Genomic DNA, 26,565 nt, shown 5'->3' on the forward strand with positions numbered 1-26,565 from the left:
AAACAGCCCATCTACCTACCTCATCCCCATACTGGTATTTATTTAGCTCCTTTGCACCTAAGTATCTAAATGCACATTCATCTTCTGCCGATCTACAATTGCAGTGTTTAATTGCTATATTGTAATTACTTTGCCACCATGGCCTATTTGTTTCCTTAACTTACCTCATTTGCACTCACTGTATATAGACTTTTTTTTATACTGTATTATTGACTGTATGTTTATTTTACTCCAATTGTAACTCTGTGTTGTTGTATGTGTCGAATTGCTACACTTTATCTTGGCCAGGTCGCAGTTGCAAATGAGAACTTGTTCTCAACTAGCCTACCTGGTTAAATAAAGGTGAAATAATAATAATTATAATTTTTTTAAAGACAGGGAATTTTTACAAGGATTAAATGTTGGGAATTGTGAACTGAGTTTAAATGTTTTTGGCTAAGGTGTATGTAAACTTCTGACTTCAACTGGATATGTGTAATGGTTTTCTTGTGTCGAAGGAGATGCGGGCCAAAACGCAGCGTGGTTATTATTCATGGTTCTTTAATAAAGAAACTATACATGAAGACACTAACAAAACCAAGAAATGTGAAAAACCAAAACAGCCCTATCTGGTGCAAACACAGAGACATGAACAATCACCCACAAACCCCAACACCAAACAGGCTACCTAAATATGGTTCCCAATCAGAGACAATGACTAACACCTGCTTCTGATTGAGAACCATATCAGGCCAAACACAGAAACAGACAAACGAGACACACAACATAGAATGCCCACTCAGATCACACCCTGACCAAACAAAACAGAGAAACATACAAAGCAAACTATGGTCAGGGTGTGACAATATGATGTAAGTGGAAGGGTGTGAAATTATGTTGTTGAGCTGTCATTACAGTTGTCTTCAAACTCATCTGATCAAGGACTTTTGTAATACTCTTTTGTAATGTTGTTAAAATAGTTTTATATCACCAGCCAATGAATCAATTATTTCCATCCTTGTAAATACTGGGGGGTGACTATTCCAAAATCACCAAAAGTTGATTATCATCAATGCCAATCTAGCATTTTAACCTTTTGTAAAATGTTGCTTTACCCTGTAAGCAGTCCATGGACAAGGTAAGACAGCAATCCATGCTTTGGTTTTGTTCACCCATAATTTAGGTGAAATATCCTTATAAGTGGTCCTGTGGGCTCCATGTACAGTATGATGATACACAGCTAACTAACGACGTCAGTACATGGGACGTTGTGATGTCTGGGGAAAGGTAGCACTGCCACCACTCCCGCTTTCCGTTTTTTACTGTAACAATAAATATGCTTATTTCCTTTGTCATCCAAGAGCTGCTGAACCTCATCTCTATATGGAAGGACTTGTTGTACAATAGTAGGATAAGCCCAATGTTCTGTTCTCCTAGTGTGGCTGCCCAAGGCTAAGATATACTGTAAGCACCCTCTTCTCAATATGAGGCTTACTGCGGCCCGGTCGCGCCGGGGTCCGGTCATCTCGGAGGAGTCGGGTTGTTTGGGAATGCAGCCCAAAGCGGATTGTAAACTCCATCTCAGACTAAATACCGACAGGTACCGTAAGGGAAAGTTGAAAAGAACTTTGAAGAGAGAGTTCAAGAGCCCACACGGGTGTTAACACAATTTAGATATAATGTGCCTTTCTCAAGGGCACAATAGCAGTATGAATTATATTGGATGCTGAAGCCGGTAACCCTCTGGCTGACAGATGTTACAGCAGGCAGCTCGGAGATTGGAAACGTTCCGCCTCTCTAACCTTGAGGCTACCACCACCCCATCTTGACAGTGCTGATATCCATAAAAGCTCCAACAGGAGCAGACCATTGCAGACCATTGCACCAACAACTGATCTCTAGGCAGGAACTCAACAGACTCGACACGCAGCTCTTGGCTCCGGACCCTCTCTTACTGGCAGGATGGCAGCTCCTCTCTCCGTAGGCAGACACGAGCCTCTCCCAGGATCCGTGCATTTACACCCAACAGAGGGTCAAGGAGCGTGGCCAGTGGGATAGTAAAATGGAGTTCATTCTAACTGTGGCTGGTGCTATTGTTGGACTTGGAAATATATGGAGGTTTCCATATCTTTGTTACAAGAATGGTGGGGGTGAGTCAACAAATTCTCCTTTTTCCTTGTTGGTGAAATATGTGCATACATTTGTGTACCTCTGAGGCTGTGTTTACACAGGCATCCCAATTCTCATCATTATTTTCACTAATTGGTCTTTTGACCAATCAGATCAGCTCTTAAAAAGATCTGATGTGAAAAGATCTGGTGTGACTGGACAAAATACCAATTAGTGGGGGGGAAAAATCTGAATTGTGCCTGTGTAAACACAGCCATAGAAGAGTGTTCTGTTTATGATGGAGGAGTTTGAACTCTTTTCAGTTCGGTCCCTTTTAAAGTTCTTTAGAACATCCTTAATCTTCTTTAGGACTTCCAAAATATATTTATGGGTCAGTTTTAATACTGGAACCCTTGCACGATTTACAGTTTCTCAAAGAAGTTGTATTTGCTTGATTTACAACTGCACAGGACCAATCAAACTAATCTCAACTGAAATTGAGATGTTTCACTTCAGTCAGTAAGGTTTCCCAAAAGCATCTTAATAAGTCTAAGTTCATCGTTAGAACCTTTGTAAAAGCATCTAAAGTTGCACTTAAAAACACTCAAAATCTAAATGCCTGCCTCAGACCACTTGTAGAACAGCCATTGTTGTAAAGTTAAGTTTTTTTTAAACTTTAAAGTACTACTTTTAAGGATCTGTACATTACTATTTATATTTTTGACAACTTTTACTTTACTACATTCCTAAAGAAAATGATATACTTTTCATTACATGAATTCCCTGACACCCAAAAATACTGGTTATATTTTGGACAGGACAGGAACATGGTCCATTCAAGCACTTATCAAGAGAACATCATTGGTCATCCCTATCACTCATGATTTGGCAGACTCACTAAACACACGTTTTGTTTGTAAATTATGTGTGTGCCCCTGGCTCTCCATACATTTTAAATACAAGAAAAGGGTGCCGTCTGGATTGCTCAAAATAAAGAATTTGAATACTTAAGTATATTTTAGCAATTGCATTTACTTTTGATACTTACGTATATTTAAAAATCTAAAACTTTTAGACTTTTATTCAAGTGGTTGTAACGATATGCACTGAGAGTCGGGAAGCAAATTCAGGGAGTTGAATACATTTAATAAATAAATGAGCAAAACAAGAAGTACAGACACAGATACAGAGACAATGACGACTGGGGAAGAAACCAAAGGGAGTGACATAAAGGGCAGGTCATCAAGGAGGTGATGGTGTCCAGGTGAGTGTCATTAGGTGCAAATGCCGTAACGCTGGTGACAGGTGTACACCATGAACGAGCAACCTGGTGACCTAGAGGCCGGAGAGGGGGCACACGTGAGAGTGGTATTTTACTGGGAGACTGTCACTTTTACTTTAGTCATTTTCTATTAAAGTATATTTACATTTACTCAAGTATGACAATTAGGTACTTTTTTCCACCACTGAGAACAGCTAAGTACGTCATTAGATGTTTTGTTGCCCTCCCACGTAAATGTATACACAGAAGATCTCCGCTAAACTTAGCGAAACATTGTGTATCATTCTCTATTTGACCGGCAATAACTTCAGAACAAAGTTGACTACAAATACAACATTGCAAATGTCTTTGATTAGAAACAAGTGACGTATAAAAAGAGGCTGCAAATGAAGACCGAGATGCCTACATTCAAATATAAACAGTAGGCTACAGGCCCATTTCAATCATATTGACATACATTTCATGTTCAATCAATTGAGTTGTATTTGCTTCTTGTAGGCTTCCATGACGTGAAGCCCATTGTGCACAATGATGAATAAGCCTCCTTAATTTTTGCAGCCTTAGGTGGTAAAAAATCACCATAAGCTGATCCCTCTTCAGAATTGTGTAATAATTTATCACGTTAATTAAGGAACGTTTTGAAATGGAGAAAGCTGACCCAAGAGCAGCACTCCCTTCTTTTCGATCCTATCAGTATCGACACTTGCCTGGAAACCTGACATTGAATTGCATTGAATTCTACGTCGGACAGAAAGGAGTGTTTGGATGAGGAAAGTTTCCTCTCATGTCCTCTACAAGACAGAATGTTGAATAAAATTATATTTGAACATATAGTACCATATAGTACTATATAGTACCAGTCAAAAGTTTGGAAACACCTACTCATTCCAGGGACTTTATTTGTACTATTTTCTCCATTGACAAGACAGCTGTTCTTGACATAATATAGACTTGGTATTTTACCAAATGTGGCTATCTTCTGTGTACTACTCCTACCTTTTTACAACACAACTGATTGGCTCAAACGCATTAAGAAGGACAGAAGTTCCACACATTAACTTTTAACAAGGCACCTGTTAATTGAAATACATTCCAGGGGACTACCTCATGAAGATGGTTGAGAGAATGCCAAGAGTGTGCAAAGTTGTAATCAAGGCAAAGGGTGGCTACTTTTAAGAATCTCAAATATATAATATAATTTGATTTGTTTAACACTTTTTTGGTTACTACGCGATTCCATATGTGTCATTTCATAGTTTGGATGTCTTCACTTTTATTCTACAATGTAGAAAATAGTAAAAATAAAGAAAATCCCTGGAACGAGTAGGTGTGTCCAAACTTTTGACTGGTACTGTATGTGGATGATTGATGTCTTTTTGAAAGTTGCATATCTTGAAAACTTGAATGCTGACATGCAAAACATTTTGGGATTGTGCCAACCTTACGGACCTTACACACTGCCTTCCTGGGACATCTTCCTGCAGACTTGGGAGAAACCTTGGATCTCTCCGCCATTCCCGTGAAGTAGCTGGACCTCTGGGAAGTCTTCAACAACGCCCACACTATGTCTCTCCTTTTGTATCGACCTTACAACTGCACCATTGACCTTCTTCCGGGCACTACATCACCTCGAGGGCGGTTTTACTACCTGTCGGGTCCGGAGACCAAGTCTATGGAGGAGTACATTGAGGCCTCTCTCGCTGCAGGGAGTGTTTGTCCATCTGCCTCTCCAGCCAGTGCAGGGTTATTTTCTGTGGAGAAGAAGGACAAAACCATGTGCCTGTGTATCAACTACTGGAGCCTTAATGACATCACGGTTAAAAAACATTACCCTCTACCACTCATCTCCTGGGATTTTAAACCTCTTCAGGGAGCGACCATCTTCTCTTAGTTGTACCTTCGAAATGCTTACCATCTGGTTCGGATATGGGAAGGAGATGAGTGAAAGACAGCTTTTAACACGTTTAGCGGGCACTATGTGTACTTGGTTATGCCATTCGGACCAATGCTGTGTTCCGGGCCCTGGTCAACAATGTGCTCTGGGACATGCTTAACATGTTCGTGTTTGTCTACCTCGACGACATCCTTGTCTTTTCCCATTCAGCTCAAGAGCTGAAGAACCAAAGCTGGTCTGACAGGTCCTTCAGCGTCTCCTGGAGAACCAGCTTTACATTAAAGCGAAGAAATGTGAATTACATCGCTCCACTATCTCCTTCCTAGAATAAGTAATCGCTGTAGAACATACACAGATGGATACAGATAAGATGAGAGTGGTAGTGAATTGGCCTCAACCCACATCCGGAGTGCAGCTGCAACGTTTCCTGGGATTTGCTAACTTCTACCGCGTTCAGAAGGCGTTCTGTACCCTCATTGGGTCGTCAGCCAGCCTGTACTCTGGTTTTCAACCCTAATCTAACGGCCAGTCGACGCAAGCCAATCAGGACCTGTAGACGGCTCTTCAGTACCTCGTCTCTGCCAACCCCACCACCTGAAGCCAGAAACTTGTGTGGGTGGAGAACGTCTGTAACACCCTTCCCTGCTCGGCCACTGGTCTCTCCACCTTAGAATGTTCCTTGGGATATCAGCCACCGCTCTTCCATGAGCAAGAAGTCAGCATATCCTCTTCCCAGATGTTGGTCCCCCGCTGTCGCTGTACCTGGAGGATAGCCTGGGCTGCTCTTCTGAAGACCACATCCAGGTATCGTAGACAGGCAGATCGCCACCGGACCCCTGCTCCACGCTTGGGCAGAGGGTATGGCTTTCCACTCGGGACCTGCCCATCCAAGTGGAGTCCAGTAAACTTTCCCCACATTTCATCTGCCCTTACCCATCTCTAAAATCCTTAGCCCCTCTGCTGTTCATTTTCTGTTGCCCCGCACACTCCGTGTACATCCCAATTTTCATGTGTCTAGGATTAAACCTCTGTCTCACAGCCCGTTTCTCTCCTGTTTCCTACCTGCCTCTTATTGTAGGTAAATTATTTCCAATAAACCTAACCTGTCACACTGGCCCCCAAAAGTCAAATAATGGTTAAAGTGAACAGAGGCCTACTTTTTGTGAATCCTGCCTGTTCTGCAGGTGCCTTCTTCATCCCGTATATCCTGTACCTGGTGACCTGTGGCATCCCTCTGTTCATCCTGGAGACGGCTCTTGGACAGTACACCAGCCAGGGGGGCATAACCTGCTGGAGGAAGATCTGCCCGCTGTTTGAGGGTGATCATTGAATTACATAGTGATCTTTGTGTTGAGTATAGATCTACAGCAGTGATGTTCGGTGCCGTTTAAGACAAGGTGCCGTTTAAGATGAGGGAGGACAATATTTTTTATGAGCATGTTCTTATTTCTATTACAGCATATTGGATGACTATCATTCATATTCCATTCACCCAGTTCAATGTAACATCGATAGGTTTAGCCTACTACATGATAGTCAAATTTGAACTATAGCCAGCATGAGGTTGCTTGTGGACTTCAGTGCACTACACATCAGCTGTCTGTGACAAGCAAAACCTTCTTATCATGATGCTAACCGCTACACACAGCCTACATCTTTGTCACGTCATAGTCAACTAGAACTACAAGAACTGATGCATTAGTAAACCCGCTACAATCATGAAGTACAGTCTACAGTCAGAAAGCAGTTTAGCAGTTACACTGGCGGGCCCCTGTCCAATAAATTAATACAACCAAAAGCTTACCTTGACTTGGAAGAGTTCCAATGTTGGAAAGCCATGGCCAGCTAGGTAACATAGCATCCTTCTCTGTTTGAGTATGCTAAACTAGCTAGCTTCATTCGCTAGCTAAGTGAAAACAGTACAATGAAATATCTATCTCTCTCTCTCTCTCTCTGTATCTTTCTATCTTGCTTGTCTTTCATTTTTGAATTAATGAATTTGTTTAAAACTGTTCAACTATTGTCTTTCTCTTTCTGTAAGTCAACTACTTACCACATGTTATGCACTGCAGTGCTAGCTGGCTGTAGCTTGTTTTTTCATTACTAGATTTGTTCTCTGATCCTTTGGGTGGATCAACATGTCAGTTCATGCTGACAGTTTTGAGGACATCCTCTAGAAGTTGTCATAATTACTGTGTAAATCTATGGAAGGGGTTGAGAACCATAAGCATCTTAGGTTTCATATTGAAGTAAATGTAACAAGAGGAAGATGGAAACTAGCTGTCCTCCAGCTTCACCATGATGCTACCCTACTGAGTGCTGTTGAGTCTACTGTACATGTTCATTACAAAACATTGTGTCAATCAGTTATTTGGTGACATTTTAATATATTTAGTATGATTTCATCAAAAAATGTGAATTCACTGAGGAGGATGGTCCTCCCCTTCCTCCTCTAAGGAGCCTCCACTGCTGTCAACTAGAACTACTAGATGTCTTAATGCAGATGTTGTCTAGCCTGGTCTAAACATTATGCTAGCTACATCAGATTGTAAAGTTGTAACATTGGTGAAGTAAAATAAATCACACTGCAATGAAAACTTTCAATTCTACTCTAAAGGCAGCACCTCACTTTATAAGCCCCAAAGAAGGGTGTTCCTTAAACGTGCTGAGACACATTTATTAATTTCTATATGAGTTCTGCAAAACAAACAAGTGCTGAGTGACCTTAATGAATATGCAGTAACATAGGGCTCCATTAATCTTCCAACATATATCCTGTTAGGTTTTATGAGCATGCTGCTATGCTTCTGTTCTTGTCTTCATCAGGATTGGGCTATGCCGCCCAGGTGATCACTATATATGGATGTATGACCTACATTGTGATCCTGGCCTGGGCTTTCCACTACCTCTTTTCATCCTTCACTGTTGACCTGCCATGGGCCAACTGTAATAATGACTGGAACACAGGTATTTACAATATTGGTGGCTGAACTGAAACTTTGTGGCAATTTTATCAGTTAGTACATTGGAGGCTAGTGGGTTACAATATTCCCTTCAGGAGCTACTACCTCTGTAGCTTAGTTACAGTTGAAGTTGGAAGTTTACATACACCTTGGCCAAATACATTTAAACTGCGTTTTTCACAATTCCTGACATTTAATCCTAGTAAAAAATCCCCATTTTAGGTCCGTTGGGATTAGCACTTTATTTTAAGAATGTAAAATGTCAGAGTAATAGTAGAGAGAATTATTTATTTAAACTTGTATTTCTTTCATCACATTCCCAGTGGGTGAGAAGTTTACATACACTCAGTTAGCATTTGGTAGCATTGCTTTTAAATCGCTTAACTTGGGTCAAACATTTCGGGTAGCCTTCCACAAGCTTCCCACAATAAATTGGGTGAATTTGGGCCCATTCCTCCTGACAAAAGCACACGCTTTTTCAGTTGTGCCCACACATTTTCTATTGTATTGAGGTCAGGGCTTTGTGATGGCCACTCCAATACCTTGATTTTGTTGTCCTTAAGCCATTTTGCCACATTGGAAGTATGCTTGGGGACATTGTCTATTTGGAAGACCGATTTGCAAACAAGCTTTAACTTCCTGACTGATGCCTTGAGATGTTGCTTCAATATATCCACATAATTTTCTTCCTCATGAAGCCATTTATTTTGTGAAGTGCACCAGTCCCTCGAGCAGCAAAAAAAAAACACATGATGCTGCCACCACCGTGCTTCAGGGTTGGGATGGTGTTCTTCAGCTTGCAAGCCTCCCCCGTTTTCCTCCAAACATAACGATGGTCAATATGGTAAAACAGTTCTATTTTTGTTTCATCAGACCAGAGGACATTTCTCCAAAAAGTACAATCTTTGTCCCCATGTGCAGCTGCAAACCGTAGTCTGGCTTTTTTATGGAGGGTTTGTAGCAGTGTCTTCTTCCTTGCTGAGCGGCCTTTCAGGTTATGTCGATATAGGACTTGTTTTACTGTGGATATAGGTACTTTTGTACCTGTTTCCTCCAGCATCTTCACAAGGTCCTTTGCTGTTGTTCTGGGATTGATTTGCACTTTTCGCACCAAAGTCTGTTCTTCTCTAAGAGACATAAGCGGTTTGACGGCTGTGAGCCTTTTGATGGCTGCGTGGTCCCACGATGTTTATACTTGCGTTCTGTTGTTTGTACAGATGAACGTGGTACCTTCAGGCATTTGGAAATTGCTCCCAAGGATGAACCAGACTTGTGGAGGTCTACATTATTTTTCTGAGGTCTTGGCTGATTTCTTTTGATTCTCCCATGATGTCAAGCAAAGAGGCACTGGGTTGATGTTAGACCTTGAAATACATCCACAGGTGCACCTCCAATTGACTCAAATGATGCCAATTAGCTACTCAGATGCTTCTAAAGCCATGACGTAATTTCCTGAAATTTTCCAAGCTGTTTAAAGGCACAGTCACAGTCAAATTTCTGACCCACTGGAATTGTGATACAGTGAATTTCAAATGAAATAATCTGCCTGTAAACAATTGTTGGAAAAAATGCTTGGCATGCACAAAGTAGATATCCTTACCGACTTGACAAAACTATAGTTAGTTAACAAGAAATTTGAGTGGTTGAAAATCGAGTTTTATTGACTCCAACCTAAGTGTATGTAAACTTCCGACTTCAACTGTTTGTTACAAAGCACAGTGCTGATAATAAATAACATCCACCACTGCAATTCAAAGACAGAAATGTCTAAATGTTTGCAGGTTGTTCCGTGAGGGGAGATCATGAGCAGTCAGTGTGTTAGCGCAAGGCTCTTCTGACGGTCTGGAAAACACTGAACCATGAGAATAGTATCGGAGCTGGCCATCGCAGGCTCTCACAGCCTTGTCTCACATACACCCACATCTTAAACTAGTCCTTGAAAATAAGTTCAGATAAAATTAAGTACATTCAAATGTATTCTCTTTTTGAAAAGTAGACAAGCGTTAAACATAGTGTTGTACATTTAACTCGTGTACATTTAGCTTTTGAGTCAATTACTTTGAGAGGATTGAGATAGTATGTTGCAAATCCACTTGAAGCTGTCAATCTGAGTAATATAATTAAAGAATCCCCATTTAAATCATTCAGTTTAAGTTAGTTATATGTTTTTTGTTTGTTGCATTGGCTGTGTCTCAATCCACCACATCCAGCTGTCAGCCTTCCACATTTGTCTATTTTTTATTTTTTTGTGATGCAAGGAAACCACCACTAAAGGACACCGTTGAGAAGAATATACTCGCATGGGCCAAGAAACATGAGCTACGGACATTAGACCGTTCGAAATCTGTCCTTTGCTCTTATGAGTCAAAATTTGAGATATTTGGTTCAAACCGCCGTGTCTTTGTGAGACGCAGTGTAGGTGAACGGATTACCTCTGCATGTGTTGTTCCCACCATGAAGCATGGAGGAGGAGGTGTGATGGTGTCAGGGTGCTTTTCTGGTGACACTGGCAGTGATTTATTTAGAATTCAAGGCACAATTAACCAGCATGGCTACCACAGCAGTCTGCAGCGATACGCCATCCCATCTGGTTTGCGCGTAGTGGGACTATCATCTTTTTTTCAGCAGGACAATGACCCAACACACCTCCAGGGTGTGTAAGGGCTATTTGACCAAGAAGGAGAGTGATGGGGTGCTACATCAGATGACCTGGCCTCCACAATCACCCAACCTCATATATTTTTATTTGTTTTACACTTAACTTGGGTCAAACATTTCGGGTTACTACATGATTCCATATATGTTATGTCATAGTTTTGATGTCTGCACTATTATTCTACAATTTAGAGAAAAGTACAAATAAAGAACCATCCTTGCATTAGTGGGTGTTATAAAACTTTTGACTGGTAGTGTGTGTGTTGTGTGTGTGTGTGTGTGTGTGTGTGTGTGTTATATATATATATATATATATGTGTGTGTGTGTGTGTGTGTATATATATATATATATATATATATATATATATATATATATATATATATATATATATATATATATATATATATATAATGTGTATATATATATATATATATATATATATATATATATATATATATATATATACAAACATATGTACATACATACATACTGTACATACACACACACACACAGAGACACACACACAGAGACGAGCTCCGCCATCCACATAAAGAGACAAGCTCGGCCATCCACATAAGGAGATGCACGTGCAATTATTGAACTGGGAACATTTTCATGTTGGGAAAAATGTTATATAATATAAAATCACATACAATGTGATTTTCTGGATTTTTGTTTTAGATATATATATATATATACATACACACACACACACACACACAGTGGGGAGAACAAGTATTTGAAACACTGCCAATTTTGCAGGTTGTCCTACTTACAAAGCATGTAGAAGTCTGTCATTTTTATCATAGGTACACTTCAACTGTGAGAGACGGAATCTAAAACAAAAATCCAGAAAATCACATTGTATGTGATTTTATATTATATAAAATTTTTCCCAACATGAAAATGTTCCCAGTTCAATAATTGCACGTGCATCTCTTTATGTGGATGGCCGAGCTTGTCTCTTTATGTGTATGGCCGAGATTGTCTCTTTATGTGGATGGCCGAGCTCGTCTCTTTATGTGGATGGCCGAGCTCGTCTCTTTATGTGGATGGCCGAGCTCGTCTCTTTATGTGGATGGCCGAGCTCATCTCTTTATGTGGATGGCCGAGCTCATCTCTTTATGTAGATGGCCGAGCTCTTTATGTGGATGGCCGAGCTCGTCTCTTTATGTGGATGGCCGAGCTCTTTATGTGGATGGCTGAGCTTGTCTCCTTATGTGGATGGCTGATCTCGCCTATTTATGTGGATGTCCGAGCTCGTCTCTTTATGTGGATGGCCGAGCTCGTCTCTTTATGTGGATGGCCGAGCTCGTCTCTTTATGTGGATGGCCGAGCTCGTCTCTTTATGTGGATGGCCGAGCTCGTCTCTTTATGTGGATGGCCGAGCTCGTCTCTTTATGTGGATGGCTGAGCTCGTCCTTTTGCGTGGATGGCTGAGCTCGTGCAGATGTTTCTCTCACACCCTCCCTCGACCTCTAAAAACTGTTCTTTGGGCACGGGCATTTGCTTCACACATCTGCCAATCAATGGTGGTCAGAAGTTTTGACACTGACCAATCAGAAGATTGTTGAGGCGTGAGGTCAGCATATAAACACCCGGACTCATGCATCCAAGTGCTCAGGGTTGATGTGAGGAGAGATTTTTTTATGATTGCAAAGACTTGGCCGCTACGTTTTTGATTGACAGTGTATACAGTATGTTAGTTAGTTAAATAATTAGCTAAATCAAGGGCGAGGGGATGTGAGAGAAACATCTGCAGGAGCTCAGCCATCCACACAGACATGCATGCAATTATTGACTCGGACCAGTTTCACGCTGTGAAAATCTTTACAACATGACATCACAATCAGAACTATTGGGAACTATTTCACGCTGGGAAGATTTTTACATGACACGTGGCCGGGTATTGGGTGGAGGCTGGCTAGTGATGGCTATTTAAAAGTCTGATGAACTTGAGATAGGAGCTGTTTTTCAGTGTCTCGGTCCCAGCTTTGAAGCACCTAAGCTGACCTTGCCTCAGGATAATAGCGGGGTGAGTAGACCGTGGCTCGTCTGGCTAAAGTCCTTGATGATTTTGGCCTTCCTGTGACACCGGGTGCTGAAGATGTCTTGAAGGGCAGTCAGTGTAATCCCACTGATGCGTTGTGCTGACCGCACCACCCTCTGGAGAGCCCTGCAGTTGCGGACAGTGCAGTTGCCGTACCAGGTGGCGAAACAGCCTGACAGGATGCTCTCAATGGTGAGGGTCTTAGGTGCCAAGCTGAATTTCTTTAGCACTTTCTTCACCACATTGTTTGTGTGGGTGGACCATTTTCAGATTGTTTGTGATGTATTAGCCGAGGAACTTGAAGGTTTTCACCTTCTCCACTGTGGCCCCATCAATGTGGATGAGGGCGTGCTCCCTCTGCTGTCTCCTGAAGTCCACAATCAGCTTTTTCATTTTGTTGGCATTGAGGGTTAGGCTATTTTCCTGGCTCCACTCCACCAGTGACCTCACCTCCTCCCTGTAGGCTGTCTCGTCATTGTTTTTAATTAGTCCCACCAGTTACCTTCACTTTATTGGGCACAAGAACAATGGTGGACATCTTGAAGCAAGTGGAGACAGCAGACTGGGATAGGGCGAGATTAAATATGTCCGTAAACACTCCAGCCAGCAGGTCTGTGCATGCTCTGAGGACACGGCTAGGGATGCCGTCTGGGCCGGCAGCCTTGGGAGGGTTAACACGCTTAAATGTCTTATTCACGTCGGCCGCGGAGAAGGAGAGCTCACAGTCCTCGAGAGTGACCTATGTCGTCCTCAAAGCGAGCGAAGAAGGTGCTTAGCTTGTCCGGGAGTAAGATGTCGGTGTACGCAACTTGGCTGGCTTTCCTTTTATAATCTGTGATTGCCTGGAGTCCATGACACATACAGTGCATTTATGAATATGTTATTCAAGGCCAAAATCAATATTTTATCAAAACTTTAAAATATATTTTTTTCATACCTACAGGGGTCATACAATTTAAAATCAAATATCTAAATGATCCATGGTATGACCATCTTAAAAACAATTCCATACGTTAGCTTAGTAGAACCCCTCTTTTTTTTTTTTTTTTAAACCTGCTTCAACTCAACTTCCATATATTTCAGATCCTTGCCTCACATTTGGTACCAAACTGTCAACTTTTAACTTGCTACAAATAGACTTCAATGTATTTCAGATGCTTGTGTCACATTTGGTACCAATAATGTAACCAGCAATTGGACTGTTCCTCTCCTGAATACGTCATCTTCAGTTGTAGAGTTTTGGCAGTAAGTAATTCTATAATAATGCTGTGTTTTTAACCATGACATCTTTCATGATTAGATTTTTGCCTCAAATTAATCAGATAGTCTTATTTTTAAAGGGTACTGTTACAATGTTGTAATAATTATTCTAAGTGCATACAATAAATTACAATAGGCTACAATATATTTATATCAGATACATTTTATTTTGGTGACAAAATGTTTTGCAGTGTCTACCTTTTCTCATAACAGGCGGCGAGTGCTGCGGATATCGGATGGAATAGAATCACTTGGAGGCATTAGATGGGAGCTGGCTCTGTGCCTTCTGCTGTCCTGGGCCATCTGCTACTTCTGTATGTGGAAAGGAGTGAGGTCTACAGGAAAGGTGAGACTGAACACATGCATCGTTCCAATCTCAATCAATCTATAAATCAAAGGTAAAAAAAAAGAAAATCAACAACAACAAAAAACAGAGGTGTAATATTTGCTGTAGCTGTACCCTACTTGGTGAGATGTATGGGTCCGTAGTTGGTAGCAGGTTAGCGTTACACTAGCTAGCACAGCCACAAGTCATCAAATTTTAAACCAAACCTAACCCAACCTTAAGCCTAACCTTAACCACACTGCTAACCCTAACCTTAAATGAATGAACTTGTTCAATATAGAAAATATTTGACTTTGCAGCTGGCTTATCTAAGGGGAAATCACTCAGTTCTCCCTCCAGGACAAGACTCACGAAAATAAACATCAACCTGATAGTTGTTATGGTAATAGTTGCTAGTTGGTATGGTAATACCTGCTAGATGGTGTTAAGGACATTTTTACTTTGAGCATATTGTCTTTGGTGTCATAAACAGTCCTTGGCTCCTGCCTGTGCCCGGTAAATACATGAGGGGGGGGACCTCCTCATGGGTCATGACCTCCTCCTTTAGACTAATTGGCAGAATGCCCAAAATATGTTATTTTAAGATAAGATATGAGACGGTGCCAGACACTTTCCAGAACCAACCCTATGAACTGTGCCTATGTAACATGTCTGTAACCAGTATATAAGGGAACTAAACTGGACTGCCCGTGAGAGCTCCTGACTGATGTTCACTATGGTGCATCAAGTTTGTTGGAACTTCTCCAGCATGCTGACCATAAACAATGATTAACTTAAGATTGACTTTGAGTGTCCCTAAGCATTTCCAGAACATTGGTATGGTAATAGATACTACTTGGTATGGTAATACCTGCTAGTTGGTATGGTAATACTTCCTAGTTGGTACGGTAATACCTGCTAGTTGCTATGGTAATACATGCTAGTTGCTATGATAATACATGCTATTTGGTACAACAATAACTGCTAGTTGGTATGGTAATACCTGCTAGTTGGTACGGTAATATCTGCTATTGTAATACGTGCTAGTTGCTATGGTAATACATGCTATTTGGTATACCTGCTAGTTGGTACGATAATAACTGCTAGTTGGTACGGTAATACCTGCTAGTTGGTATGGTAATATCTGCTGGTTGGTACGGTAATACCTGCTAGTTGGTACAGTACTACCTGCTAGTTCCTATGGTAATACATGCTAGTTGCTATGGTAATGCATGCTGGTTGGTACGGTAATACCTGCTAGTTGCTATGGTAATACCTGCTAGTTGCTATGGTAATACCGGTAATGTCAATATTGTGTTGTTCTGTGTTATACCTGTACTATTTATTCCTAGGCAGCGTGCTTCACGGCAACGTTCCCCTATGTCATGCTACTGGTGCTATTCGTCCGAGGAGTGACCCTACCTGGAGCTATAGATGGCATCTTCTACTACATGTATCCCAATGCTACACGGCTTGCTGATCCACAGGTTTTATGTGTCGTGTCAATTTATGAGCCAGTTTCCCGGACACAGTTAGAGCATCGGCCGGGAATAAAAAAACATTTTAAATTTAACATTTCCATTGCACATCCTTCAGGAGTATGCTCAATCAGTGTCCAGGAAACCTGCCCTCTAAGTCCTTCTTCAATCTCATCACATCTTACCGGAACACATTTCTGTTTTGATTCTTGAATGTTCCGTTTATGACTTGAGTTGAACTCCTATTTGTGTTCAATAAGGTTTGGATGGATGCAGGAACCCAGGTATTTTTTTCTTACGCCATATGCCTGGGATACCTGACTTCTCTCGGAAGCTACAACAAATATAACAACAACTGTTACAAGTGAGTCTTCAGTTTGAGGGTGTGGGTTTGATTTAGAATACACAGTATTAATTTGTCACAGTGAAGATCTTGCATAGTTGGCTCATTCCGTAGTTGGCCCATTCCATATCACCTCCACCCTACCTGACACCCTTGACCCACTCCAATTTGCTTACCGCCCAAATAGGTCCACAGACGATGCAATCTCAACCACACTGCACACTGCCCTAACCCATCTGGACAAGAGGAATACCTATGTGAGAATGCTGTTCATCGACTACAGCTCGGCATTCAACACCATAGTACCCTCCAAGCTCGTCATCAAGCTCGAGACCCTGGGTCTCGACCCCGCCCTGTGCAACTGGGTACTGGACTTCCTGACGGGCCGCCCCCAGGTGGTGAGGGTAGGCAACAACATCTCCTCCCCGCTGATCCTCAACACTGGGGCCCCACAAGGGTGCGTTCTGAGCCCTCTCCTGTACTCCCTGTTCACCCACGACTGCGTGGCCATGCACGCCTCCAACTCAATCATCAAGTTTGCGGACGACACAACAGTGGTAGGCTTGATTACCAACAACGACGAGACGGCCTACAGGGAGGAGGTGAGGGCCCTCGGAGTGTGGTGTCAGGAAAATAACCTCACACTCAACGTCAACAAAACTAAGGAGATGATTGTGGACTTCAGGAAACAGCAGAGGGAACACCCCCCATCCACATCGATGGAACAGTAGTGGAGAGGGTAGCAAGTTTTAAGTTCCTCGGCATACACATCACAGACAAACTGAATTGGTCCACTCACACAGACAGCATCGTGAGGAAGGCGCAGCAGCGCCTCTTCAACCTCAGGAGGCTGAAGAAATTCGGCTTGTCACCAAAAGCACTCACAAACTTCTACAGATTCGAGAGCATCCTGGCGGGCTGTATCTCCGCCTGGTATGGCAACTGCACCGCCCTCAACCGTAAGGCTCTCCAGAGGGTAGTGAGGTCTGCACAACGCATCACCGGGGGCAAACTACCTGCCCTCCAGGACACCTACACCACCCGATGCTACAGGAAGGCCATAAAGATCATCAAGGACATCAACCACCGAGCCACTACCTGTTCACCCCGCTGCCATCCAGAAGGCGAGGTCAGTACAGGTGCATCAAAGCTGGGACCGAGAGACTGAAAAACAGCTTCTATCTCAAGGCCATCAGACTGTTAAACAGCCACCACTAACATTGAGTGGCTACTGCCAACACACTGTCAATGACACTGACTCTACTCCAGCCACTTTAATCATGGGAATCGATGGGAAATGATGTAAATATATCACTAGCCACTTTAAACAATGCTACCTTATATAATGTTACTTACCCTACATTGTTCATCTCATATGCATACGTTGATACTGTACTCTATATCATCGACTGCATCCTTATGTAATACATGTATCACTAGCCACTTTAACTATGCCACTTGGTTTACATACTTATCTCATATGTATATACTGTACTCGATATCATCTACTGTATCTTGCCTATGCTGCTCTGTACCATCACTCATTCATATATCCTTATGTACATATTCTTTATCCCCTTACACTGTGTATGACAGTAGTTTTTTTTGGAATTGTTAGTTAGATTACTTGCTCGTTATTACTGCATTGTCGGAACTAGAAGCACAAGCATTTCGCTACACTCGCATTAACATCTGCTAACCATGTGTATGTGACAAATAAAATTTGATTTGATTTGGTGCTAACTGGTCTGAAGATGTAAAGAATGCACACCTGGTTAATTCAGCATGGAGGAATAGAACACTTAGAAAGGAAAATCTACACTGGCTCGGATGGATCGGATGGCTCGGATGGATCGGATGGCTTTGATGGATCGGATGGATCGGATGCGATACATTCAATCCCTTAAATGCATAGTCATCTCATTCAGCTACGCCTAGAAGAGTCATGGCACAACATGCCCTGACAAGGCATTACCTGGGGCTAAATGTTAATCCCCTAAATTTAAATATTTTTAGACCTTCACCAATTACAATAGTGTGTAAAAGAGGATTGAGACCTAATATGAAAGAGGATTCAAACATAATATGAACGAGAATCGACAACTAATGCAGTGCATTCGGAAAGTACTCAGACCCCTTGACTTTTTCCATACTTTGTTACCTTATAGCATTATTCTAAAATGGATGATAAAAAAATCCCTCGTCAATCTACACCTAATACCCCAAAATGACAAAGACAAAAAACAGTTTTTTCAGACATTATTGTAAATGTATAAAAAAACTGAAATTGTACATTTCCATAAGTATTTACACACTTTACTCTTATTGAAGCACCTTTGGCAGCCATTATAGGCCTGAGTCTTTTTGGATATGACGCCACCAGCTTGGGACACATGCATTTGGGGAGTTTCTCCCATTCTCCTCTGCAGATCCTCAAGCTCTGTCAGGTTGGATGGGGAGTGTCGCTGCACAGCTGTTTTCAGGTCTCCCCAGAGATGTTCAATCGGGTCAAAGTCCAAGCTCTGGCTGGGCTAGTCCAAGCTTTGTCCCGAAGCCACTCCTGCAATGTCTTGGCTGTGTGCTTAGGGCTGTTGTCCTGTTGAAAGGTGAACCTTCGCCCCAGTCTGAGGTCCTGAACCCTCTGGAGCAGGTTTTCATCAAGGATATCTCTGTTTTTTGCTCCATTCATCTTTCCCTCAACTATTTTTCCCTGACTAGTCTCCTAGGACCTGCCGCTGAAAAACATCCCCACAACATGATGCTGCACTACCATGCTTCATCGTAGGGATGGTGCCAGGTTTCCTCTAGACGTGATGCTTGGTATTCAGGCCAAAGAGTTCAAACTTGGTTTCATCAGACCAGAGAATCTTGTCCTTCGGGTTCCTTTTGGCAAACTCCAAGCGGGCTGTCGTGTGCCTTTTACTGAGGAGTGGCTTCCGTCTGGTCATTCCAACATTGGTGGAGTGCTGCAGAGATGGTTGTCCTTCTGGAAGGTTCTCCCATCTCCACAGAGGAACTCTAGAGCTCTGTCAGAGTGACCATCGTGTTCTTGGTCACATCCCTGACCAAGACTATTCTCCCCCGATTGCTCAGTTTGACCGGGCGGCCAGCTCTAGAAAGAGTGTTAGTGGTTCCAAACTTCTTCCGTTTAAGAATGATATAGGCCACTGTGTTCTTTGGACCGTTCGATGCTGCATAAATTGTTTGGTACCTTTCCTCAAATCTGTGTCTCGACACAATAGTGTCTCGGAGCTCATGGCTTGGTTTTTGCTTTGACATGCATCAGCTTTTGGACCTTACATAGACAGGTGTGTGCCTTTCATATCATGTCCAAACAATTGATTTTACCACATGTGGACTCCTATCAAGTTGTAGAAATATCTCAAGGATGATCAATGGAAACAGGATGCACCTGAGCTCAATTTTCCGAGTCTCATAGCAAAGGTTCTGACTACTTATGTAAATAAGGTATTTCCTGTTTTTTATTTTTAATACATTTGCAAAAATGTCTAAAAACCTGTTTTTCGCTTTGTCATTATTTGGTATTGTGTGTAGATTGATGAGGAACATTTTTTATTTAATCCATTTTAGAATAAGGCTGTAACACAACAAAATGTGGAAAAAGTCAAGGGCTCTGAATACTTTCCAAATGCACTGTATGTTGAAGACTGTTTTGTGCCTTGCAGAGACTCCTTCTACCTGTGCTTGTTGAACAGTGGGACGAGCTTCCTGTCTGGTTTTGCTATTTTTTCCATCCTGGGTTATATGGCTGGAGAACAGGGTGTGGACATCTCTATGGTAGCTGAGTCAGGTAAGTCTCTAATGCAATGTAACAGAGGTACACATAGAGTATTCTGTAACGTTGTGTTTTGTGGCTGCTCTGCTGCAGGTCCTGGCCTGGTGTTCATAGTGTACCCGCAGGCAGTGTCCCTGCTCCCCTGTCCTCAGTTCTGGGCCGTGTGTTTCTTCACCATGATCATCCTGTTAGGATTGGACAGCCAGGTTAGAGCTCAATACCCACCACACCCTACCCCTGTGTATCCTGCTCGGTTCTTCCTGGCACCTTACCCTCCCTCCACCTGGGTGTCCTGCTGTGTTCTTCCCTGCACCTTACCCTCCCTCCACCTGGGTGTCCTGCTGTGTTCTTCCCTGTACCTTACCCTCCCTCCACCTGGGTGTCCTGCTGTGTTCTTCCATGTACCTTACCCTCCCTCCACCTGGGTGTCCTGCTGTGTTCTTCCCTGAACCTTACCCTCCCTCCACCTGGGTGTCCTGCTGTGTTATTCCCTGTACCTTACCCTCCCTCCACCTGGGTGTCCTGCTGTGTTCTTCCCTGTACCTTACCCTCCCTCCACCTGGGTGTCCTGCTGTGTTCTTCCCTGAACCTTACCCTCCCTCCACCTGGGTGTCCTACTGTGTTATTCCCTGCACCTTACCCTCCCTCCACCTGGGTGTCCTGCTGTGTTCTTCCCTGCACCTTACCCTCCCTCCACCTGGGTGTCCTGCTGTGTTCTTCCCTGTACCTTACCCTCCCTCCACCTGGGTGTCCTGCTGTGTTCTTCCCTGTACCTTACCCTCCCTCCACCTGGGTGTCCTGCTGTGTTCTTCCCTGTACCTTACCCTCCCTCCACCTCAGTGTCCTGCTGTGTTCTTCCCTGTACCTTTCCCTCCCTCCACCTGGGTGTCCTGCTGTGTTCTTCCCTGTACCTTACCCTCCCTCCACCTGGGTGTCCTGCTGTGTTCTTCCCTGACCCTACTCTCCCTTCACCTGGGTGTCCCTGTGTTATTCCCCCTCCCTCCACCTGGGTGTCCTGCTGTGTTCTTCCCTGAACCTTACCCTCCCTCCACCTGGGTGTCCTGCTGTGTTCTTCCCTGCACCTTACCCTCCCTCCACCTCAGTGTCCTGCTGTGTTCTTCCCTGTACCTTTCCCTCCCTCCACCTGGGTGTCCTGCTGTGTTCTTCCCTGTACCTTATCCTCTCATGTACACTGCCCTCTCTCTCCCCAGTTTGTCGGCCTTGAGAGCCTTATGACCTCGGTAACGGATGTCTACCCCAACGTCCTCAGAAAGGGCCACCGGAGGGAGCTACTGCTGCTGCTCATCTGCTGTTGCTGCTGCCTGGTCGGACTCATCATGGTCACAGAGGTGAGAGGTCCCAGACACAGGTCACACATGCTCTCAAAAAGTTTCTGCTGTGTGAACAGGTAGAGAAGGGTCTCTGATATACTGTAAGAACACATATCAATTGCATGGAGCAAGGTTTGAAAGTAGTTGTAATGAATGTCTATTTCTCTGCAGGGTGGCCTCTACATCATACAGCTGTTTGATCATTATGTGTGCAGTGGTGCCACTCTGCTACTCCTCTCCATATGCCAGTCTTTCAGTATTGGATGGATATATGGTATGAATGGGGAAATTACATTTTGTAAATAGTAGTTCATACTTATAGTTCCTTCAACTATCCTTTTAACAACAAGGAAGCTGTTCATGAGTACCCCCTATATGTCTCTGTCCAAGGTGCTGAACGTTTCTGTGACAACATTGAGGATATGATTGGCTACAGGCCCTCCTCTCTGGTGAAGTACTGTTGGCTATACATCACCCCTACTATGTGCACAGTGAGTTTAATTCAAGTGCATTTTCATCATTATTTTACTTACTATTATTACTACTATTATTTCACAATGCAGTTGCTTTCAAAACCTTGTGCTGTTAATATCAAACAAGACAAGTGATAAGACAAAACAACATATTTCAGACATCTTTTTCCTCTTCCAGGGAACCTTTGTGTTCTCGCTGCTGAAGTACAGCCCTCTGAAGTTCAACAACACCTATGTGTACCCGTGGTGGGCTTACGGGCTGGGCTGGTTCCTGGCTATGTCCTCCCTGTCTCTCATTCCCCTCACAATGGTCTACAAACTGTACCGAGGACAAGGGACATTCTGGCATGTCAGTGGCATTTTAGATTTTCTCTTGAATATTTAGCACTCATGTGAAAAACTACTTATTGTTGCGTTAAATGCATGAATCAAATTAATTATGACATTCTGATCAATAAAGCTTGTCTATGTGTTTCTGAGATAGATTTTGAAGAATACTTTTGCTGCTAATTGATTGTACGTATATTGATATCTCTTTGCTTCCCCAGCGCCTCCAGGCAATCTGTCGGCCAGCAGATGACCTTCCCAGGATCAGGGCTGGGATGTAATCGGAGTTGGGATGTTACATGTAATCTGTTACAAGTAAAGGATTACACAACCTGTAACTGTAAGAATTACACAACCGTGCTGAGGGTGCTGCAGAACCCCCCAAATAAAAAATAAACATTACCAGTCAAAGTGTGGACACACCTACTCATTCAAGGGTTGTTCCTTATTTTTACTATTTTCTAAATTGTAGAATTATAGTGAAGACATAAAAACTATGATATAACACATATGGTATCATGTAGCAACTCAAAAAGCGTTAAACAAATCAAAACATATTTTGGAGTCTTCAAAGTAACCACCCTCTGCCTTGATGTCAGCTTTGCACACTCGTGGCATTCTCTCAACCAGCTTCACGAGGAATGCTTTTTCAGCAGTGTTGAAGGAGTTCCCATATATCCTGAGCACTTGTTGGCTGCTTTTCCTTCACTTTGCGGTCAGACTCATCCCAAACCATCTCAATTTGGTTGAGTTCGGGTGATTGTGGAGGCCAGGTCAACTGATGCAGCACGCCATCACTCTCCTTGGTAAAATAGCCCTTACACAGCCTGGAGTTGTGTTGGGTCATTGTCCTGTTGAAAAACATATGATAGTCCCACTAAGCGTAAGCCGGGTGGGATGGCGTATTGCTGCAGAATACTGTGGTAGCATACTGGTGTCTTGAATTCTAAATAAATCAATGAACGTGACATTGCAAAGCAACCCCACACCATCACACCTCCTCCTCCATGCTTCACGGTGGGAACCACACATGCTCAGATCGTCCATTCACCTACTCTTACAAAGACACAGCGGTTGGAGCCAAATATCTCACATTTGGACTCATCAGGCCAAAGGACAGATTTCAACCGGTCTAATTTCCATTGTTGGTGTTTCTTGGCACAATCAAGTCTTTATTCTCAATGGTGTCCTTTAGTAGTGGTTTCTTTGCAGAAATTCGACCATGAATGCCTGATTCATGAGTCTCCTCTGAACAGAGGATGTTGAGATGTGTCTGTTACTTGAACTCTGTGAAGCATTTATAAGGGCTGCAATTTCTGAGGCTCGTAACTCTAATGAAATTATCATCTGCAGCAGAGGTAATTCTAGGTCTTTCTTTCCTGTGGTGGTCCTCATGAGAGCCAGTAAAATCACAGCGATTGATAACGATTGACTGGACTTGAACAAACCTTCATATTTCTTGAAATGCGACTGACCTTCATGTCTTAAAGTAATGGAATGTAATGATTTTCTTTGCTTATTTGAGCTTTTCTTGCCATAATTTGAACTTGGTCTTTTACCAAATAGGGTGATCTTCTGTATACCACCCTTACTATGGCACAGCTGTTAAGATTTTCTTCTTCCTCTTCCTCTGAAGAGGAGGTGTAGCAGGGATCGGACCAAGATGCATCGTGGTTATTTCGATACATCTTTAATAAAGATAATAACGAACAATACAAACACTAAACGTAATGTGAAAACCCAAAACCGCCCTATCTGGTGCAAACAAACACACAAGAGACAGGAACAATCACCCACAAAACACTCAAAGAATATGGCTGCCTAAATATGGTTCCCAATCAGAGACAACGATAAACACCTGCCTCTGATTGATAACCACTCTAGGCAACCATAGACTTACCTAGACACCTCTACTATACCACAATCCCATAACCTACAAAAACCTCAAGACAAAACACACCACATAAATAACCCATGTCACACCCTGGCCTGACCAAAATAATAAAGAAAACACAAAATACTAAGACCAGGGCGTGACAACAGCACAACTGATTGGCTGAAACGCATTAAGAAGGAAAGAAATTCCACAAATTAAACTTTAACAGGGCACACCAGTTAATTAAACGCATTCCAGGTGACTATCTCATGAAGGTTGTTGAGAGAATGCCAAGAGTGTGCAAAGCTGTCATTAAGGCAAAGGGTGGCTGCTTTGAAGAACCTCAAAAAGAAAATAGATTTTGATTTGTTTAACACTTTTTTGGTTACTACTTGATTCTATATGTGTTATTTCATAGTTTTGATGTCGTCACTATTATTTTACAATGTTGAATAATAGTACAAATAAAGAAAAACAATGAAATGAGTAGCTGTGTCTAAACTTTTGACTGGTACTGTATATTATTCAAAAATTGACAAAAGTAGTACACTGGGCATATACCAGTCCTGTATTAGCGGACTGATATAGCCATCTGTAGTGTGCACTTTTATTTCTTCTAACGCCATGTAGGCCTATTGGTATCAAAATAAACACACTGAACAACTTGCTATTTAGAGAATTTCACCAATTTTGGCCTAAAAAACAATAACAATTATAGGCTACATAGCAAATGTGGATTGTTATCCAGTGACAGAATGGTAATTGAGATAATGTAAATCATTAATGATTATTTAGTTGGGTTAAATGTAAAAAAAATCTTACTGTAGGCCTACTTCATCATCATCCTCTGCCTACATACTTAAACCCTACCTGAACCTAACTGCCTCTGGTATGATGCATTTCTACCTCTCACTCTATCTTGCTTCTCCATCTTCCTGAATTAAATGAGATGTTTTAACAAATCAATCCTGCTGGCAAAGCGTCATTAAATATAGCTAAGTTATTTAGCTCTAGTGTGGATGTAGGCCTGTTTTTGTACATAATGAGCACCCAGATGTTTTGCTTCCCTGGAGAACAATGCAGACAGGCATATAGAAGAATGAGCCGGGCACACACATTATAAGGAACATCTCTGAATGCAGGGCAACAATCTTGGTGGGAAGTGCACGAGACAATGCTGCTGCATAGTACACTATATGTTCTGTTCCACTTGGGCGGCTTTATATAGCCTATACCAGGGGGTCAGCAACCCTTTTCATTTGAGTGACAATTTACAAAAGATCTGCGTGCCAGTTTAGATTTTCATATAAGCATTGTAGGGCTACTCAACTGTGTCTAAAGCAATGTCTAACTGCCCACAAACTGAATAATTCTTGCTGGGTACCAGACAGCGACTTTGTCTATTCAGCCACATGCCACAGAGTGTTGGGCATTCCAGCTCCTTGTATTTACAACAATGTATTTAAAAATGCATTGGTTTGTTATGATAATTAATGCATTTAAACATTTGCATTTCAAGTAAAAATGTTAATGTATATAAATAAAATGTATATAAATCTAACAATTCAAAACGAATACAATCTGAACATAATATAATATTGCACCATATCAAAGAAAAATAAATAATTTGCAAAACTGCAGCATCCCACAAATCGAAATAAATGTAAAAAAGGATGCTATTACACATGTGCATTTAAAGTACAATTTGTTTATGTATATAAACAAAGTCCATATAAATGTAATAATTCAAAAGGAATACAATCTGAAAAACATAATAATTTAATATTGCACTGTCATTACGTTGGCCTGGGGATAGGTTTATGACAGTCATAAATACCTCTTCCCCCCTTTTTTCCTCTCTCTACCCTACTGAGGTTACATTTGCAAAACCCTTGGTTAACATAGAGATTCTGGGAACATCAATAGGTAGGGGGAAATTAACTATATTCTGGTAATCCAAACAATTTAACATATGCGGTGGTACTTAATGAATATGATGTCAGTTCGGTTGTCATCTGAGACATTCTCATCAATGATAAGATGACATAAACTCTACAGTGGAAATTCTACACATCAGAGTTATTGTTCAATTTAAATGTTTGAATATGAAATTATGTGTGATGGGATGAAATTCAATTTTAGCTTCTAAAATGTGAGATTTGGGTGTTCATAAGATAGGGCTGCTCAATCAGTGGGCCGCCCCTGTGAAGGGACATGGGCTACAAACACGCACTCCTCTCCCTTCCTATATAAGCCCTTGACGACAATATAACTTCCTGTTCCGAGGATGTAGGACGACGGTCCGATGTCAGAATGGTTCAGTTAATAACTACAGAATGAAGCCAACATCAGCATGAGCTTTGGTTGCAAATGGTATGAACTTTGAATTCTTATTCACTACAGAAGTGATACCTCCTAGCCGT

At 42.1% G+C, this 26,565-nt stretch overlaps 1 protein-coding gene across 1 annotated transcript; it reads left to right on the forward strand.

Annotated features, from left to right (window-relative positions):
* Positions 1-2,026: 2,026 nt before the first annotated feature.
* Positions 2,027-22,642, forward strand: LOC112246444 (sodium- and chloride-dependent GABA transporter 2-like). The gene is made up of 14 exons (XM_024414758.2): positions 2,027-2,129; positions 6,449-6,583; positions 8,091-8,231; positions 14,088-14,178; positions 14,407-14,539; positions 15,871-16,005; positions 16,257-16,360; positions 20,026-20,150; positions 20,229-20,341; positions 21,347-21,484; positions 21,638-21,740; positions 21,857-21,957; positions 22,118-22,288; positions 22,488-22,642. The coding sequence occupies exons 1-14, from the start codon at positions 2,042-2,044 to the stop codon at positions 22,545-22,547; spliced, it is 1,638 nt and encodes a 545-aa protein (XP_024270526.1). The 5' UTR covers positions 2,027-2,041; the 3' UTR covers positions 22,548-22,642.
* Positions 22,643-26,565: the final 3,923 nt, after the last annotated feature.

Source organism: Oncorhynchus tshawytscha, linkage group LG01 (genome assembly GCF_018296145.1).
Source record: "Oncorhynchus tshawytscha isolate Ot180627B linkage group LG01, Otsh_v2.0, whole genome shotgun sequence".
Lineage (NCBI taxonomy): Eukaryota > Metazoa > Chordata > Actinopteri > Salmoniformes > Salmonidae > Oncorhynchus > Oncorhynchus tshawytscha.

Excerpts from the sequence above, each read along its gene's own strand:
- LOC112246444 (XM_024414758.2), top strand. The coding sequence starts at position 2,042 with ATGGAGTTCATTCTAACTGTGGCTGGTGCTATTGTTGGACTTGGAAAT. Across the intron at positions 6,584-8,090 it reads GATCTGCCCGCTGTTTGAGG|GATTGGGCTATGCCGCCCAG; the intron begins GTGATCATTGAA and ends TGTCTTCATCAG. Across the intron at positions 14,540-15,870 it reads GAGTGAGGTCTACAGGAAAG|GCAGCGTGCTTCACGGCAAC; the intron begins GTGAGACTGAAC and ends ATTTATTCCTAG.